At 39.5% G+C, this 17,624-nt stretch overlaps 1 protein-coding gene across 2 annotated transcripts in view; it reads right to left on the reverse strand.

The window, feature by feature from the left end:
• Positions 1-1,645: 1,645 nt before the first annotated feature.
• GCLC (glutamate-cysteine ligase, catalytic subunit) overlaps positions 1,646-17,624 on the reverse strand; it is a 58,656-nt gene continuing 42,677 nt past the window's right edge. The window contains exons 7-16 of one of the 2 annotated variants that reach the window (XM_006835720.1): positions 12,528-12,602; positions 11,785-11,901; positions 10,727-10,865; positions 10,212-10,324; positions 9,669-9,761; positions 9,265-9,369; positions 4,498-4,579; positions 4,305-4,408; positions 3,893-4,013; positions 1,646-2,471 (exon numbers count right to left, since the gene is read on the reverse strand). In XM_006835720.1, the coding sequence (XP_006835783.1) occupies positions 2,260-2,471; positions 3,893-4,013; positions 4,305-4,408; positions 4,498-4,579; positions 9,265-9,369; positions 9,669-9,761; positions 10,212-10,324; positions 10,727-10,865; positions 11,785-11,901; positions 12,528-12,602 (1,161 nt within the window). In that variant the 3' untranslated portion in view covers positions 1,646-2,259. The remainder of the gene's footprint in view (positions 2,472-3,892; positions 4,014-4,304; positions 4,409-4,497; positions 4,580-9,264; positions 9,370-9,668; positions 9,762-10,211; positions 10,325-10,726; positions 10,866-11,784; positions 11,902-12,527; positions 12,603-17,624) is intronic. The other variant, XM_006835721.1, reaches the window with a different exon arrangement.

Genomic DNA, 17,624 nt, shown 5'->3' on the forward strand with positions numbered 1-17,624 from the left:
TAGATTTCTTGCTTCTGCCACACATTTCCCCAGCTGTGAGCCTTCCAACCTTCTAAGTATTCCTTTATATGTGGCTCAGAGTTCTGGGACCATCCCCTGAGCCTGCCTGTTCGGGTATTCTGTGTTGTTGTTGGTGGAGCTCTCTGCTATACGTCCACCCGATCCGCCATCTTGTTTGTTCTCAGGCTTAGTTTTAAAGTTGATAATTTTGTATGGCCCATAAATGATGTAAATTTTGGCAGAAGCAAGATTCCCCATCCCTGCTATACAGGGTCACTATGTGTCAGAACCAACTTGATGGCACTTAAGAACATAACTAGGAGACACAAAATGATCCAGCACCATCTAAATCACTGGGGAGATTGTTAGAAGTGCCAATCTCAGGCTCACTAAGGTAGAAAACACATTTCAATAAGGCACCCAAGGGATTTTGTATTTAGAGGGCAGTTTGAAAATCATAGCCCCAAGATCATTCAAGATGAAGATGGGATAGCTCTGAGAACAGTGGATTGAAACTTATTTACAATTAAAGTTTAGCATGACGTGTGTATGGGAGACAGAGAGAGAATGACAACAAAGACCTGGGTTGAAATCAAGCAGGACTTGTAGTTTCTCTGTCTGGGTGTCTCCAGCTTAGACTGGAGTGTGCACACAGCACCATGTCACTCCATATTCACCATGTCACCGTGACCGATTCAGCACAGCAAGAGTGTGGAGAAAAGAATTCACTTCCAGTGCGCATGGTGATCAGCCACACTTCCCAAACCACCGCCCCATCACCCCACACTTGTCCACCCTTCAGGTATTGTTAATAACTACTAGGAGATCTGTGTACTTCTTTCTAAATACCCGAGGGTCATATAATGATGAAATGCTTCCATGTATAGGTAGCACAAGTCTAGAATTAAAACATAAACAGGTTTGCCCCAAGCAGCTTTATTTTAATCTCTTACAATTAGCATCACAGTTTAAATATTTATGCCTGCAAAGGTTTGCATAATCTACAAGACACAGTTAATTTCAGTAGTTGAGTGTTTTAACTAATTTGGGGTGGGAGGGTCTTCAGCACAAAGTTGTCACAACAATTATTTGAAACTTAAATTACTTACAATTCAGTATTTTGGGTCCTGATTCATAAAGCTTAGTGCATTTCATGATTTATTTATGAGTTTTCAAGAGAAGTAAGCAGTATGTAGAATACTCCCTAGCTAAAAATGGGAGTGAATGGCTTTTAGAAGAAAGTCCGTCAGTATGCTTACTAGAAACTGAGAGTGAAGTAAACAAAACTTCAGTGGCTGCATTTGTTTTGGGAATTTCAGTATATGAGAGGGCTTCAAAAAGTTCATAGAAAAATGGAATACAGAGATAATGGAATTTTTCCATTAACTTTTTGATGCCCTGCTGTATAGCAGCAGTCAGACTAACACAGGGGCCCCACTAGACAATCTGAAGGCTTTATTGATATATTCTAGATGTACAGCAAAAAAAAATTATTCTCTCCCATTTTTTTTTTTTTTGTTAAGCGAAAACAACACTCTCAGTAAATTAGTATTGTGTTCCTACAGAACTATCTTTAGACATCATGCCTGAATCAGCACATTTAAACAAAAAGACAGAGGAAGACGTGTCTTTTTTGATGATCATCAGGTCACTGGCTTTATTCCAGTGAAAGCCGGGGCAGAGTGACCAAGTGGTGGCTAGCTACACCTACTGTAGAAGAAAGAAACAGCATAGATAAGGTGCTAGAAACCCAAGAGCATCCTTGAAGCACTTTAATGGATACAAGTGATTTTATGTATATAACAAAGGAAATGACACAAAGAAAATGAACGATTAATGACTTTTTAAAGTAAAGTGATACATTTCAATGAATCAGGTCCCAGGTAGGTCTTTAGAACAAAATTTACAGTAAACATTTAAGCTCTGGAATGCAAGTGACCAGTACATTACATTTACAAAACTGCTTTGACAGTCGTTCCTCCAGAGTGAGATTTATAAAATGTACAAGCTAGTTCACAATGCCTTTAGATACAATGTTATTAAAATACATTGTTAATCATAAAAATACTTTACTATGTACATGTATAAACTCTAAATTTACCTACTAAAGGAAGTCTCTGAGTCAGTTTCTGGCCCCCTGGCGCAGGAAAGAGCAGTTCTATTATTTGGTCTTCATACCACATCATGGGCTGAGAGAGTCATGGTACTGCTGTTAAGTCTTCAATAAAAGGGTAATGTATTTTTCCTCCTGCAGACTGTCTAGCTGGAAGAGTCAGTTTTGTTTCCACTGTACTTGACTTTCCTAAATGACGATCCAAGTAACTCTGGGCACTCACATAATTCATTTGCAATTTGGTTACACTTAAAAATCAGGCTGTAGTTCATTTCATCAGTTACGACACTGTCTTGCTTGTAGTCAGGATGATTGGCGATAAACTCCCTCATCCATCTGGCAACTGTCATTAGTTCTCCTGGATGGTGGGGAAGGAGATTTTATTTTTTAGAATCATATAGACATTCGCGTGCTTGTTTTAGGTAAGTTAATATTTAGTGGACAGCATAAACACAACTCTACACAAAAATCAGGGAGCGTGGTGGCTCCATGTGAACAGCATTGGCTGCAAACCACAAGACCAGCAGTTTGAGCCTGTCAACTGTTCCGTGGGAGAAAGTTGAGGCTTTCTGCTCCCTTGAAGATGTAAAGGCTTGGAAACCCTATACAGGGTCACTGTGAGTCAAAAGTTACTTGACAGCACTTAACAACAACAATACAAAAATCACTATCTGCCTTCTCAGTGTAGCCAACATGACAGGGTTTGAGAATGCAAGATGTCTCCCAAGTGTACTCAGAATTCCACCTGGGAAGAAAGTCATTGAGATCACAAGAAGCAGTTGCTGTGATGCTTCCACATGGCGATACTGCCAGTGCTAGTGACCCAAGAGCCAGCACACATGTACCAGAGCACACATGCTCCTGAGGAGCAGCACACTGCCCTGCTGTGGGCTGACACTGCTGCCCAGGGCGGTAGCGTCCTGCGTTCCCTAGTGTCTTCCTCATCAAGCAGGTGGAAAGAATCAAGAAAAGCAGAAGAGCGAATGAAGTGGGAAACTGGCAGACACACCATCTAGAGGGCAACAAATCTACGGTCATCCTTTGTGACTCCAGAAAGTGTAAGGATCACCAAGTGAAATACAGGGGCTGCTATCATGACTACTGCTTTTATGAACGACAGTGACCTGTGCAAAGACTGTGTTGGGCTTACTGTATATGTCATCTCACAAAGAAAGGGGATTTCTAGTGTGTTCACTGTGTAAGAGGCACACTAAAGACCTGAACACCTTAGTTCTGCAGCTTATCTGACTTATAGCATTACTTAACCAAAGAAAAAGCCCATGATGACACACAAGGAACACAGGTGGACATACATGAAAGGCAATCTAGATATGAGATTTCATTGTCTAAGATACCACCTTTTATAAGATGCACCACACTATTCTATGAACCATGAGGGAATAAAGCCCTGCAAATTAATTAAACTTCAACTGTCAGAGATTATGTTGCTAAGCTCAAGGTTGATGGTTTATGTCCGTCAACCACTCCGCAGGACAAAGATGAAGCTGTGTGCTCCCGTAAAGATTTATAGCCTCAGAAACTATAAATATATATACATATATACATGGTCGCTATGAGTCAATATCAACTGGATGACAGTGGGTTTGGGATTGTGGTTTTGTTTTTTTTTTGTTAATAAGATATGAGGTGTATCCAACTGCAGATATGTCAAAACATGAAACAGTGTGCATTCATAAAGTATTTTCAAAGACTAAGAAACTGAATATTGTGAGATTCCATCTATAACATGAGATCTGAAAGAATAAAAGGATACCATACCAGACGCTCTCTTCTTAATTAGCTTTAGGTAGTTGAGAATGCTACATCTGGTATCCACATCCACTTCCATGTTTTCAAGGTAAGAGTTCAGAATTGGGATCAGCCCAGGAAACACCCCTTCCTACAAGAATCAGAACACATTATTAGCTCCTTGCCAGTTGGTGTGAGTGGGAGGTGATAGTTTAATAAGCAGTTAAGGTGATCTTAACTGCTGAACCACGGAGTGTCCTGACTAAAGCCAAGTTGACACAGAACTTTAACCACAATATTGTTCGTGCATTCTGATTTTATAGTTACTTCTGCCAGTCTACAAATTAAATTTTAATGAGAAAGTAGGAATAGATAAGAAAGCACAAGTAATTTATTTACATACAAGGGTATGCAAGCAAACAATGAAATGGCGGGCTCCTACCTTTCCATTGATGATGGTGTCTATGCTCATTAAGGTGTACTCCTCCGGGGCCAGCTCGGTACTATTTGGGGCCTTGCCACACCCGTCCACCACAGTGTTGCCACCTGCCAAAGGAGAGGGGAGAGGAACAAGGTGCTTAACTTAGTGCCTCGTAGCATTAAACTGAGTTCAGACAGCCAAGAGAATGTAATACCTTTGCAAATATCTTTTCTGAAATAAAACATTCCCTGCAAGACAGCATCTCGTTTCTGTGCTACTTTCATGTTTTCATCCACCTATAGGAGAAAAGTAATCACAGCTCTGTCAACATAGTTTGATCAAACACAGAATTTCCATTGCTCTTCAGAATTTAGGACCCCCTTGAGAATTCTACTTTCCCCTCCAATGCAATCTGGGTAGAAAGACAGACTTTTAACTTTCATGCGGGGCTTGTATCAATCAACCATGGATCAGCACATGTTTTTTAATAATTATGGAGGAATTCTAAGAGAAGTTTACTTTTAAAAACAACAACAAAAAGTTAACATTTGTGCAGAACATCTGCATTTCAAGCACTTCTGTAATTGGACCTTGACATCCACAGTGTTCAGAAGGAGGCGGTACACCTCCACACAGCATGGTCACCAAAGGTCCCAGGGTAATGATTCACACAGCAGGGCTAGAACCAAGTTTTCCTGACTTTTAGAACAGTACTCTTCCCACCATGCCACTGGGGTGCCACTGCCACCTTACTCTGGTGAGGAAAGGGCATCAACAGGCTGCTAGACTAGGAATAAGGCTGCTGTTTGTCTCATGGTGGCTCTGCCCAGGGTGACTGGGAGAGGCCCTCGCATTTATAAGCCTGACCATCTGAAAAATGTGCCCTTATTTGTGAATTTTTCGTCTTTTCTGTAATTTTTTAAGACCTTCGCAGTGGAGTTTTTAAACCTTTTCATTGTAACCCCCTGTTTTTTTCTATAATTAGAAATCTGTCAAATAACATATAAAATAGTATCAATATATAAAATAAATACAAACTAAAGGTTTAGGCTGAAGTGAGATACATGTATAGTCTTAGGGACTTAGCCTTTCCTCACACTCATTAATTGTTGTTTATTTTTAAAGAAATTTATAAATAATTGACAGTTTTAAGAGATTCTCAAACAATAGTCAAACTCTACTATGGCTATGAATCCCATTTTCATTTCTCTTTGCTTTTCTTGGCCTTCACAAAATTTCTGCTTTTAAAAAGTGCGTTTCATTACTGTTCTTTAAAGTTTCAAAAAGACTGACTGTTTAGGTTCATTTATTTTCGATCTTTGTTTAAAAATAAAAACATTTAAAGCCATGATTTTCTCCTAAAGGATGGTTTTGCCAATATCTCAGTTTACCGTTGTTTTCCTGTACAACCTGTAATTGTAGTTTTCAACTTAATTTTTAGTCTAAAACCTATTTGGACAGAAAAATGTTTAATTTCCATGTTGTTAAATTTCTCTTGAACATCTTTTTGTTGCATGTTGATAGGAAGTGACTTGATGTCGATATTTGAGAACTGCAGCTTTTCCTTTCGGGCACATAAAAAAGACGTACTATGGTGTGCGATCTGCTATCTCCATCTACTCAATGCTGTGCTGTCTGCAGTGATTATGTTCCATAAGGTTCTCATGGACAGTGAATTAGCAAATACCAACCTCGCCTTGTTTGAACTCAGCTGTGCATTTCTAAAACATTTTGCTGCTCTGTGCATGTGTCTGTCAACAGGTGACTGGCAAAGTACAGCAGGTATTAATCTTGGGGTTACAAATACAGTTCAGCAAACAGGCAAACCCTAGCAAATAATGAGCCTTGACTACAGCTTATTAACCATGTGATACAATCTCCCACGCCCATTTTATTATCTATGGGACCTGTCAGTTTATGAACGAGGAGGCATGTACTCTAAATGATTTGTCTCTTTTAATCCCACATATAGGATTCCTGGTGTGGAGCTGGAGAATCAGCACTAGGCTGCCAACCACAAAGTTGAACATACAAATCCACTAGTTGCTCCTTCAAAACCCTGTACAAGGTCGCTATGAGTCGAACATAGAAACTGAGCTCTGAAAAGGTAAGTAACTCATCAGAGTTCGAAGGTGTAAGCAGTACTACGGACTTCAGATTTAGGTCTCACACCAAAGCCCTATCTTAGCCACCATACCACACTACCTTTCAACACTTGTTAAGTTCTGGTGGCGCTGTAGGATAAGCACTAGACATTGCCACAGGTCAGTGATTCAACCCCCGCAGCAGTTTCAAGGGAAAAAGCTGAGGCTGCCTGCTCCCATAAAGATTTACAGTTGTGGAAACCCAACATGTGAGCCACAGCTGACTTGATGGCACTGGGTTTCATTTTTTCGGTCGGGAGAGCAGAGGTAGGGATATGCGTCTAAGGCTTTTGCTAGGCTTTTATGATACAAAAAGAACCATGGGTGTAACATCATCTTAAAGGATTATATAAAATTTATATAAAATTTCTTTCTGTCCCACTGAATATTTCTTCTTCCGCACATTTGGTCTGACATTACATTGTTATTCTTATATTTAAAAAAAAAATACCATTATATAGCTCTTTATTTTCAACATTTTGTCCATATTTTAGGTATATCTTATGTAAACATGGAGTCCTGGTGTAGCACTGTAGGATAAACACTGGACTGCTAACCATAAGGTCAGGGGTTCAAACCCAACAGCTATTCCTTAGAATCCCTACACAGGGTCAGAACTGACTCAACAGCATTTAACAACAACAGTATGTAAACATACCATACTGTTGTTTCATACAATATATTTTTGCTTTGTAGCAGGAAGAGTTCAGTCTTTTCAAATTTGTCTTGTCTTACTTCTACAATCTTATATTCTATGGATTGTATGTCTTAGCAATTGCCTCACTTCTTCACACATTTTATAGCACTGAAAAGTTTTTCTACTTTTCCCATCCTTTGTAGTCAGCAGTTTAGAATAAATACTGTTTCTCTTCTATTCACAGTTTCCCTATCTTTTCCTAAAGAACAATTCTCCATGCTTCAGCTTTCTTCATAGCTTTTGTTTCTTTCCCACCCTAGAAGAATCTCAATTTGCTTTCTTACATCACTGTGATCTTAAACATCTGCTCTACTGGGATTTAAAAAAACGAGCTGCCATCCTGTCAGCATATACGTCACAGGAGAACTGTGCTCCAGGGTTTCCAGTGGCTGACTTTTTGGAAATACATTACAAGTGAGGTGTCCTGGTGTGGTTCTGCAGGTTAATGAGCTGGACTGTACAGTTGGTTTGAACCACAGGTCGACAGTTCAACTCACCAGCTGCTTCTCAGAAACTCTATACAAGGTTACTATGAGTCGGAACCGATTTGATGGTACTTAACAACAACAACTTAATGCTTTAGGAGTCCTGGTATGGTGCCGTGGGTTGGGTTAATGCACTGGATTCCTAAGCTGGTTTGAACCGCAAGGTTGGTGGTTCAAGCTCACCAGCCACTTCTTGGAAACCTGAATTCAGGGCTATTATAGGTTGGTACTTAACAAAAATACTGATTCAAACTGTAACCCTTATAAATGCCATGTCCTTTATTTCTAAGAACTCCTTTTTCCAAATCACTCTTTGGTACAAACCTACTGCCACTGAGCAGAATTCTGACTCATAGGGACCCTATATAGGACCTCTAAGATGGTAAATCTTTACGGGAACAGAGTCTTATCTTTCTCCTGCAGAGCAGCTGGTGGGTCTGAACTGCCAACTTTGCAATGAGCAGTCCAGGCTATTTCTCTAGAATTTCTCTAAAAATTCTTTCTAGTTTCTTGTATTAAGTGTGCTTCACCGAGGTGAATTTACTTTGCAGGTCCAGATGAGTCTTTCTCTTTAAGACTGAATTAGTCTCATGATTATTTTTAAGACATCCAGACATCTAATCATACTTATGAACGAAGACTTCAGACTGGTAGCTTACAAGGACATGCCTTTAGATGGGGTTGGGCTCCCAGCTGGTATGCCCCCTAACCTCTCAAACAGCAATGCAGGCCCAAATAATTCTGAGTTAACTTTGGCCTGGTGTGATTGAGGAGTTGAGCAGGGACAGGTCGATATGTAGGCTTCCTTCAAAGTGATGGGTAGTCAAGCACAGGATGGCAAATCTTCTCAAGGAAGGAGTAGGGAGCAAGGAAACCTAGGAGCCAGGGCTGGGCTAAGCAGGTTTATTCTTCCTCTCATGTTTGTTGGGACAGAACTACTCCACTTCTCTTTCTCTAGCCCTAAGACCTGCCCCTGGGCAGACCCCTCATTCCATCTAACAGTTTTTCCAACCACTTTCTACACCAAGAGGCCCACTGGCCCAGGAACCAAAAGCCCCCACTAACTCTGCCTACAGCCCTAGGCCCACAGCTTTGCTGCATTAGCCCTGCTGGGAAAATGACCCCAGAAAACTCCTTTGGTCTTTGTTGGGTTCTGGAGGTTCTTTAATTCCAATTTGTTTTTCTCACAGTCCAATGCCATCTACTTCTATAGAAACAATTCATGTTTCCATTGAGAAGCGCTTTCTCTGCACTCCAACAGTTCTAACCTTTGTCCCAGTTTTAATGTTGTGATCACAACGGGGTTTTAGGGAGGTGAAATAAATTTGTGGGGCTAACTTTAATCATCACCTGAACACAAAACCTCTAGGAATAAGTAAATTTTCAATTTCTACCCCAAATCTCTTTTGAATGGGATGAGTTAAGATCTACCACTAGCAGCCCGCTACCCCTGCCATGAGTCTCTACCCATGTAGTACCTGATTTGACAGTACACCTTTAGGTTTAAAAGTAAAAAAGAACAGGGTAGCAGGAGAAGCATTTTCTTTTAAAGGTCAGCAATTTTAAATGAAGTCATATTTGGACTAAATATTTAGATAGTTGCATAAACATATCTAGGTATCCATGTCTATCATAGTAATCAAATGCATTCTTACCTTAGACAGTGGAATGAGAAAATCCAGCTTGTATGAAAGGATGACTCTGGTAAGCAGTACCACAAATACTACATATGCAGAGTTTTCAAAGTCTGTTAATTGAACCTAGACAGGCAGAAGCCACAGGCATTATGGACCGACCACACCTGACCCAGGCTCCTCAGCTTATGCTCTTCCCAAGCCATCTGTTAGTCCTTCCCCACTCTTGAGTCTGCAAGCTCCCTGCCCACAAGCTATTAGCAGAACTCAACCCTACATAGCTTTTGGACTTGCTTTTAACCTGCATGTACTTCATTTTTCCAGCTTCACAATACATTCACAAGCCTTCTGAGAAGAGTATCAGAAGGGTGACAAGCAGAGGATAGATCCCTCTGGGTCAGCTCCAGTTAACACCTGTGTCTTACCTCCATGGGCCGAAATTCTACTCTCCAGCCAATATCAGAGTTTGGCGGAGGAGGCTTAAATCTCATCGTCTGCCAATTTGTGGACTGAATATTCTATAATAAAAAAGTGGAGGGGGAAAAAAATATATCAATTTTCCACAGCTCCAGAAGATATTAAGATAGTTTGGTATTTAATTAGGGAAGACTATTCATATCAAGTACTCTAATTTACAAATACACAAAAGTACAATTTAAGATTTTCCTGGAGTGTGACCTGCCAAGAAAGCAAAACAGGAAGTTTTTAACACTGACATAACGAGTACTGAAATAACGGATTGTATTACTTCGTGCAGCATGTTTGAATTTTTCACCGCTGTGCAAACTAGAGAACACAGGAAACAAAAATATTTAGACTCTGAGGGAAAACCGGTAAGAATCTAAAAGTCATTGTTAATCTTTCTTATTTACTACACTGGGTAGTGAAAGGTATCTAAGGTTCCTCTTGCCATGAGTTCACCACATCTTGGTTTGTAGAGGGAAATGCATTTAAAACAGAGGCAATACCTCAAAATGATCAGACTCATTGGCATCGTCCAGGTGTATTTTCTCTTCAAACAGAGTCAGTGGGTCTCTAATAAAGAGATGAGCAACATGCTGGGCCAGGAGATGGTCAATGCCTGCAAAGACAGATCACATGAGATTTACAGTTCAGAGTGTGAGATACTGAAGTTCTAAAAGCCCAGTAAGAAAACAGGACAGCCCAGGAAGCTTAAGAAACAGCCTGGTTTGCTTAGTAGTCTAACCTCACCCAGGATTTTATCCTATGGACACTGGGGAAGTGTTACAGTTTTATTCGTTACTAACACAGTGCATGTTGGGGCACTGGTGTGGACCTAAATAGAAACCTCCGAAGTAAGTTCCTCTAGCCAAACAAGTCAACCTGACACTTTACCAGCTGCCTCTTAAAAAAAGAGACATCACAATAAAAACAGAAGCCAGACCAGGAGGCAGCAAAGTTGAAATGAGCTTTGAAAACCAAGGCATACAATCAAATCTAGAAAGGAGGATCGGGCACTTACCTTCCCGTAACAGTTGTTCATAGATTTCTTTATCTATCGTCAAGTTGATATCGTTGTATTTCTCACCACACTCAGATAAATAACTGTCTATTGAATCATAACGTGATTTACTAATCCTATAGCTATTGTTCTTCAGTGGCTAAAATTGAAAAAAATAAAGAATAGATGCTATATAAAGTGATCTGGAAATAAACTAATACCTCAAATAACTGTATTAAAATGCTATATATTTTTATATACAATAGTTATGAAAAAATGTCCAACATTAATTTAAGATACTGCTTATACTAGGAAAATAAAAGGCAAGGATGAAAACAAAATAGAAACCTATAATTAAAACAATTCTCAAACTGATTTACCCTTTAAAGTTTATTTCTATTTAGAAAGCACTTTACAATTACATAAAGACCAGAGGAATAATAGTACAGCCCTGGCTGGTGACATAATGTGTACGTGGGGTGGGGTGGGGTGTTAGGAAAGATGGAGGAGCTCCTTTAAAGGCACCTATGTCCAGGTCCTATACCTGGAGATACTCATTTACTAGGTCTAGCTGGTACCTGAGCATCTATTCTTAGAGATGTCCAGAGGTGGTGTGGACACACAACCATGGATGGAGACCAACATATAAGCAATGAGAAGCAAAACCTAACCCTCTTTATATGGGCTTATTGTACAGTGAGGCTTATTGTACAATAAGGCAAACAATACGTAATATTTTCTATAGTAAAAAGCATCATATACAAAGCACTCAGCACCTAAAAAGCCTTTTGGTAACAACAGCCACCAGCAATATTTCCAAAATATAAAAAGACTGCAGAACAAGCATAGCTTTTAACAAGTGATAAGAAGTAACTCATCACCCCAGACCACATCACATTTCTCATTGATTCACACCAGAACAAACACTACACCAAGCCAAAGATCACAGACAAAAACAGGTTCGTAATTTCTTAGCATGTTTCCATTTGATGAAAATTTAAAGGTGACTTCAAGTAGTTACAATAACCCCATATTACCTGCTGGATTTAGGAAAGCTTATTAAAGAGAAATCCTCCCACCTCCAGGCCTCTCTCCTCCCGAGTACGATCATCCACAGAGGCAGAGATCACTCCCCAGCGGCAATCGATGTCTGACACGTAGCCTCGGTAGAAAGGAGAGGCAGCACTCAGAGCCATCTGAAAACAAACAAGAGTCAGTGTCTGCAGGCATGGGGGTTGTTTACATGCTGACCATAAGCTCCTCTCCGTTAACTTGCTTATCAAAAAGATCAGAGTTTATGAAGCAGCATAGTGGTTACGAGTCCGGCTGCTAACCTCAAGGTCAACAGTTTGAAACTAACAGTCCTTCCGTACAAGGAAGATGAGGCTTTCTGCTGCTGTAAAGATTTTCAGCCTCGGAAATCCTATGCAGGGGTGCTATGAGTCAGAAGGGACTCCAGGGTACACTACCTTACAGTACATCTGCTAGTGGTGCCCACATTTGCATAGTGTGATACAGGAAAAACTTCCCAAATGCTTTGATTTACCCAGATCATAGCTGTAATTTGAGGACATGGAGGGTATGTTACAGAAAAACAACCAAATTCAAATTGGACATTTCATACGTTTTTTACTAGCAATGCAAAACTTCTCTGGAGTACACTTTTACTTCAGTAGCTCTGAATCTGCATACTATTTATGCTAGTTCATCTCCAATGATGTCTTAACCAAATATATACATCACTTAGTCAAGTGAATTTTTGCATATGCAATGTTCATTTTATACTAAGAAGTATTTGTAGTAACATGTAATTTCTACTTACAACAATTGGACAGATTGTGGCCAACTGATCATAAAGGTACCTGGCCTCAGATATGCTGCAGGCTTGGAATGTCACCTGTTTAAGAACAGTACATGATTAATAACCACAACAAAATCATTAGCATCCTCCCTAAGCAGTGAAGCCTGAGAAGGAAGACTGAGAAGGCAGATAGAAGAGAAGGGGAACATGGTATGTATGGTGATTTTTCTTAATAACATTTTATACAAGAACCTTGTTTAAAAACTGTCATGTGGGAACCCTTCTAGAAAATGATATTTAATCATATCTCAATATACACAGACAACTAATATAAATAACGATTCCTATCTGAGTTAAACAAGACTGAGAAGTCATGAAAGAAAATTAAGAAACAAGATGAATTTCAGTGAGATCTTTCTTCCACCGGCTTATTGTACAGCCTCCAAAAGGGTTATGTAGATTTTGGTATTGGAGATGCTAATGCTGGACTTCAGAAAGTTCATCGATGACAGTATAGGGAATAGCATTAAAGGGATGATAACATGGGAGGAATGAAAATGTTAAATACAGTTGGGGGGAAGACACATCTGGAATCAAAGCAACAAGCTTCTGTGACCAGCAAGATACAGGCAGTGAAGGGACGAGTCATGTTTGAGCTAGGTGCCATGTCATGTTGGGCTTATAAAACCAGGCAACAGAGAACAAGTCCAGAAAGAGGTTGAGTCTCCAGAACTGGTGCCCAAAAGAAATATTAGAGCTGGAAAATACTCAGGGATGCGCTCTACTAAGAAGCAAGTGCTTCTTGGTGGTAGGAGTGGGTAGAGGCAGGGGGCGGGAGAGGGGGAGCTACACTAGGAGTTGGGCAGAGCAGAGACAATGATCACCTAAGTGAACGGAACAAACTCCAAAGCTATGGCCTCAAAGACACAAATACACAATGACACAAAGCCTGACGTTTAGAGGAATGGGGAAAGGGGAAGCACACAAATGGTGGTAGCATGCTTGTAATATAAACTTTAAATTGCAAAGTTTTTATCTTTTTATCGGTATTCCACCATGACGATTTGAAGTGTTGGTGCAAGAAAAAATTTAAATGTTTTTTAGAGAACTGAAATAATAGCATTTGAATATGTTTACTGGTACGATTGTAATCTGTTAGTTCCAATAGTTTTAAATCGATCTCAACTTTGCTTAACAGCAGAAAATCCCTACTGAAGACTTACAAGTTTACCTGCTAAATTATAATGGCATAAAAAGTGCCAACTGTAAAAAAACAATTATTTTTTCAACAATTGAATATCCTGATCTTGCCATTAATTTCTATTTTAATATTTAAGTCAGGATGGTGTTTAAATGTAAGGACAATTGAGCCATTAGGAATTAATTCAGCCTGGAGAAGAGCTGTGTCCTAAACATCAAGGGAAAAGAGCTTCAAAGGTTAAAACTGATAAAGATTGAGAGGAATTGGCAATTAGGTGATAAGGCACTTTCTGCAAAATCATGGGGAACTCAAAAATCAGTTTGTGGATGGTTAAGGATTAAATGGGAAGGGGTAAAATGAACATGGTAAGCAAAGCATTTAAAACGTATGTACTGTGGGACCTCCATGGGAGGAGGGATTGAGCTTGCCATTTTCAATCTTGAGTGCCCAGAATGGTGTCTGACATCTAGTTGATGTTTAACAAATATTTATGAAATGAATAAGAATTCTTTCTTGGAAGAAAGGAATGTGCTACACAAAACACAGAGGCAAGGAAAATGTTTGCATTTATTAAGGTGTGAGATAGTAGACAGATTGTGACCCTACAGGCCAAATTTACATGGGATGGGGTTGTTTTAGTTGCTGTCAAGCAGATTCCAGGTCACAGCAAGGCCCTGTGTGCAGAGTAGCACTGCTCCATAGGGTTTTCCAGGCTCTGATCATCCAGAAGCAGACTGCCAGGCTTATCTTCAGAAGTACCTCAGGGTGGGTTCAAACTGTCAACCTTTTGGCTGGCAGCCAAGTGCTTAACTGTTTCCACTACCCAAGGTGAAATTAGAAATATCTAAATGTTCCCCAAATGTTCACTAATGCATTTCTTAGTTTACTTACATCCTTTCGTATTATTTTTGTTTTTAAAAAGCTACTGTAATTAACATTTTTTTCTCTTAGATGGCCTGGAATATACTAGACCATTCACAAGCTAATCTTGGAAAAGCCAAAGCTAGAGAAGCACATTAAGGAAATGAGTAACTATCCTTCAGTACCAAGGGTGAACAAAAGTAAAGTGTTCACATACTCAGTAACTAGCTTCTTAACTCTAAAGTGGACATTGGTTTTGCTCTTGTTAGGTGCTGTTGAGTCAGTTCTGACTCATACCAACCGTATGTACAACAGAACAAAACACCTGTACCATCTTCACAATCATTGCTATGCTTGAACCCATTACTGCAGCCACTATGTCATTCCATCTCATTGGGGGGGGAGGTCTTCCTCTTTTTCATGGACCTTCTACTTTATCAAGTGAGATCTTTCTAAGAGACTGGTCCCTTCTGATAACAATGTCCAAAGTACATAAGACAAAGTTTTGCCATCCTTCCTTCTACAGAGAATTCTCGTTATACTTCATCTAAGACAGATTTGTTTATTCTTCTGGCTGGCCAAGGTACTTTCATTTTTGAAAGCACCTTGTCCTAATTCAATTGCATCAATTTTTCTTTGATCTTGCTTACTCAATGTGGTGCTGTAGGATAAGCACTGGACAGCTAACCATAAGGTTAGCAGTTCAAACCCATGAGCTGCTCCTCAGAAACCCTATACAGAGCTACTATGAACTGACCTGAGGGCACATACAATTTCCTTATTTCATTGTCCAGCTTTCACATGCATACGAAACAATTAAAATACCATGGTTTGGGTCAGGTGCACCTTAGTCCTCAAAGCGACATCTTTGCTTTTTAACATTTTATAAAGGCTGTTTGCAGCAGATTTGCTCAATGCAGTACATCATTTGATGTAGAGCGATGATTGCAGATCAAGTAAAAAGAAATGCTTGGCAATGTCAATCTTTTCTCTGCTTAGCATGATGTTGTTTTTGGTCCAGTTATAAGGAATTTTGTTTTCTTTACACTGAGTAGCATAGTGGTTATGAGTTGGGCTGTTAACCTCAAGGTCAGCAAATGGAAACTACCAGCCATTCTGTGGGAGAAAGATGAGGTTTTCTGTTCCCGTTAAGATTTAAATTCTTGGAAACTCTATACAGAGTCACTATGAGTCGGAACTGACTCCACGGCACATAACCACCACCATCATGTTGAGCTGTAATCTATACTGAAAGCTGTATTCTTTGATTTTCACCAGCAAATGCTTCAAGTCCTCTTTGTTTTTATCAAGTAAGTCTGTTACCTACATTTGCACATTGTTAATGAGGTTTCCTCTAATCCTGATGCCGTGCTCTTCTTTATATAATCCAGCTTCTCAGATTATTTGCTCAGCATACAGACTGAGTAAGTATGGTGAAAGGAAAAAACCTTGTACACACCTTCCTTGATTCTAAACTATGCAGATATTCCAAAAACAAAACCAAACTCACTGCCATCAAGTCAAATAGAACGTCACTACAGACAACGGCTTTGCTACTGCTGCTGTTGCTAAGTACCGATGAGTCGGTTCCCAGTATAAGGTTTCCAGGAAATGATTGGTGAGTCTGAACCACCTACCTTGTGGTTCAAACTGACCTTGCCGTCCAGTGCTTATCCTACAGCACCACACCAGGGGTCCATGACAGCTTTGTTTCTGTTGTTGTTAAGTGCTGTCAAATTTGTTCTGATTATAGCAACCCTGTGTAGGGTTTCCAAGGAGTCGCTGGTGAGTTTGAACTGCCATCTTAAGGTTCAAACTGACCTTGCGGTCCAGTGCTTTATCTCACAGTGCCACACCAGGACTCCATAAAAGCTTTGGAGGGTGGGGAGATTTCCTATACCTTAAAAAGATATGAACACATGAACAATTTTAGCTTCTTTTTACAGCATAGGAAAAGAAGCAGTGCCATGAGGAAAGTGATGAGGGAAAAAAAAAAGACAAACTATGAAAGTCAGATGTTAGAAACTTGTAATTCAAAATTTTCCTAGAACCCAGTTTTAAAGGTACATGATTTTCTTAGGGAAAAAAACCTAACATAATATGTGATGAATTTACTGCTTATTAAATGAATCCTGAAATGCCCCAAAACAGTCAAGAATATGGCTCTTTTATGCTTTTTACTTTGTCTACATTAAACCTAAAAAAATTACTTTAAAATTATTTTTTCAGCATTACTTAGAAGACACAACATAGGGATTTCTATGGTGATTTATAGAATTCACTTCATTTGCCACACATTTTCCATTATCTGTGTTAATGATATTTTAGAATACTGAAACTAGAGTACTACAAACAATAAAAACATCTATGTTGTTGTTGTTGTTAAGTGCCGAGTCAGTTCCAACCCATAGGGACCCCGTGTAGGGTTTCCAAGGAGCAGCTGGTGAGCTTGAACCGCTGGCCTTTTGGTTCAAACAACTTTGCGGTCTGGTGCATTAACCCACAGCACCACACCAGAACTCTAAAACTATCTATGCCCATCATTAAAACACATTTGTTATAAAATACACGAAAATCAGACCTGATGGGAACTCTGTTAGAGTAGCTGGGCTGTCCCTAGCAGAGCACTCTAGCTTAATATTAAACCAAATAAAGGCATAAAGTTCTCTAATAGCATGGATATACTTGAAAGTCATGCACTGTAAAGTTCTAGAGCGCATGGTCCTGCTTGACATATCTGTAATTAAGACAGGAAAGCAGATACATAGTTGAAAGTCAAAAGGTCTTTTTTATGAAGCATGACCATTTGGAAGGGTATTTATGTTTCTTTGGAAGACACTTATTTTATATAACATATGTCAAAAGTCATGAAAATCAGGAAAAAAACTGTATCCATGGTCATGTTATTTAAACATATTCACTGTAGAAAAAACTGGTTCTGGTAATCAATTTTGGTTACAGTCATATACCACGTGATGCCTGTGTGGGCAGTGTCAAACTGCATTTATGTCCATGGTCCCATATGATTATAATGCTGTTGTTGTTACATGCCATTG

This window comes from Chrysochloris asiatica, unplaced genomic scaffold (genome assembly GCF_000296735.1).
Source record: "Chrysochloris asiatica unplaced genomic scaffold, ChrAsi1.0 scaffold00019, whole genome shotgun sequence".
Lineage (NCBI taxonomy): Eukaryota > Metazoa > Chordata > Mammalia > Afrosoricida > Chrysochloridae > Chrysochloris > Chrysochloris asiatica.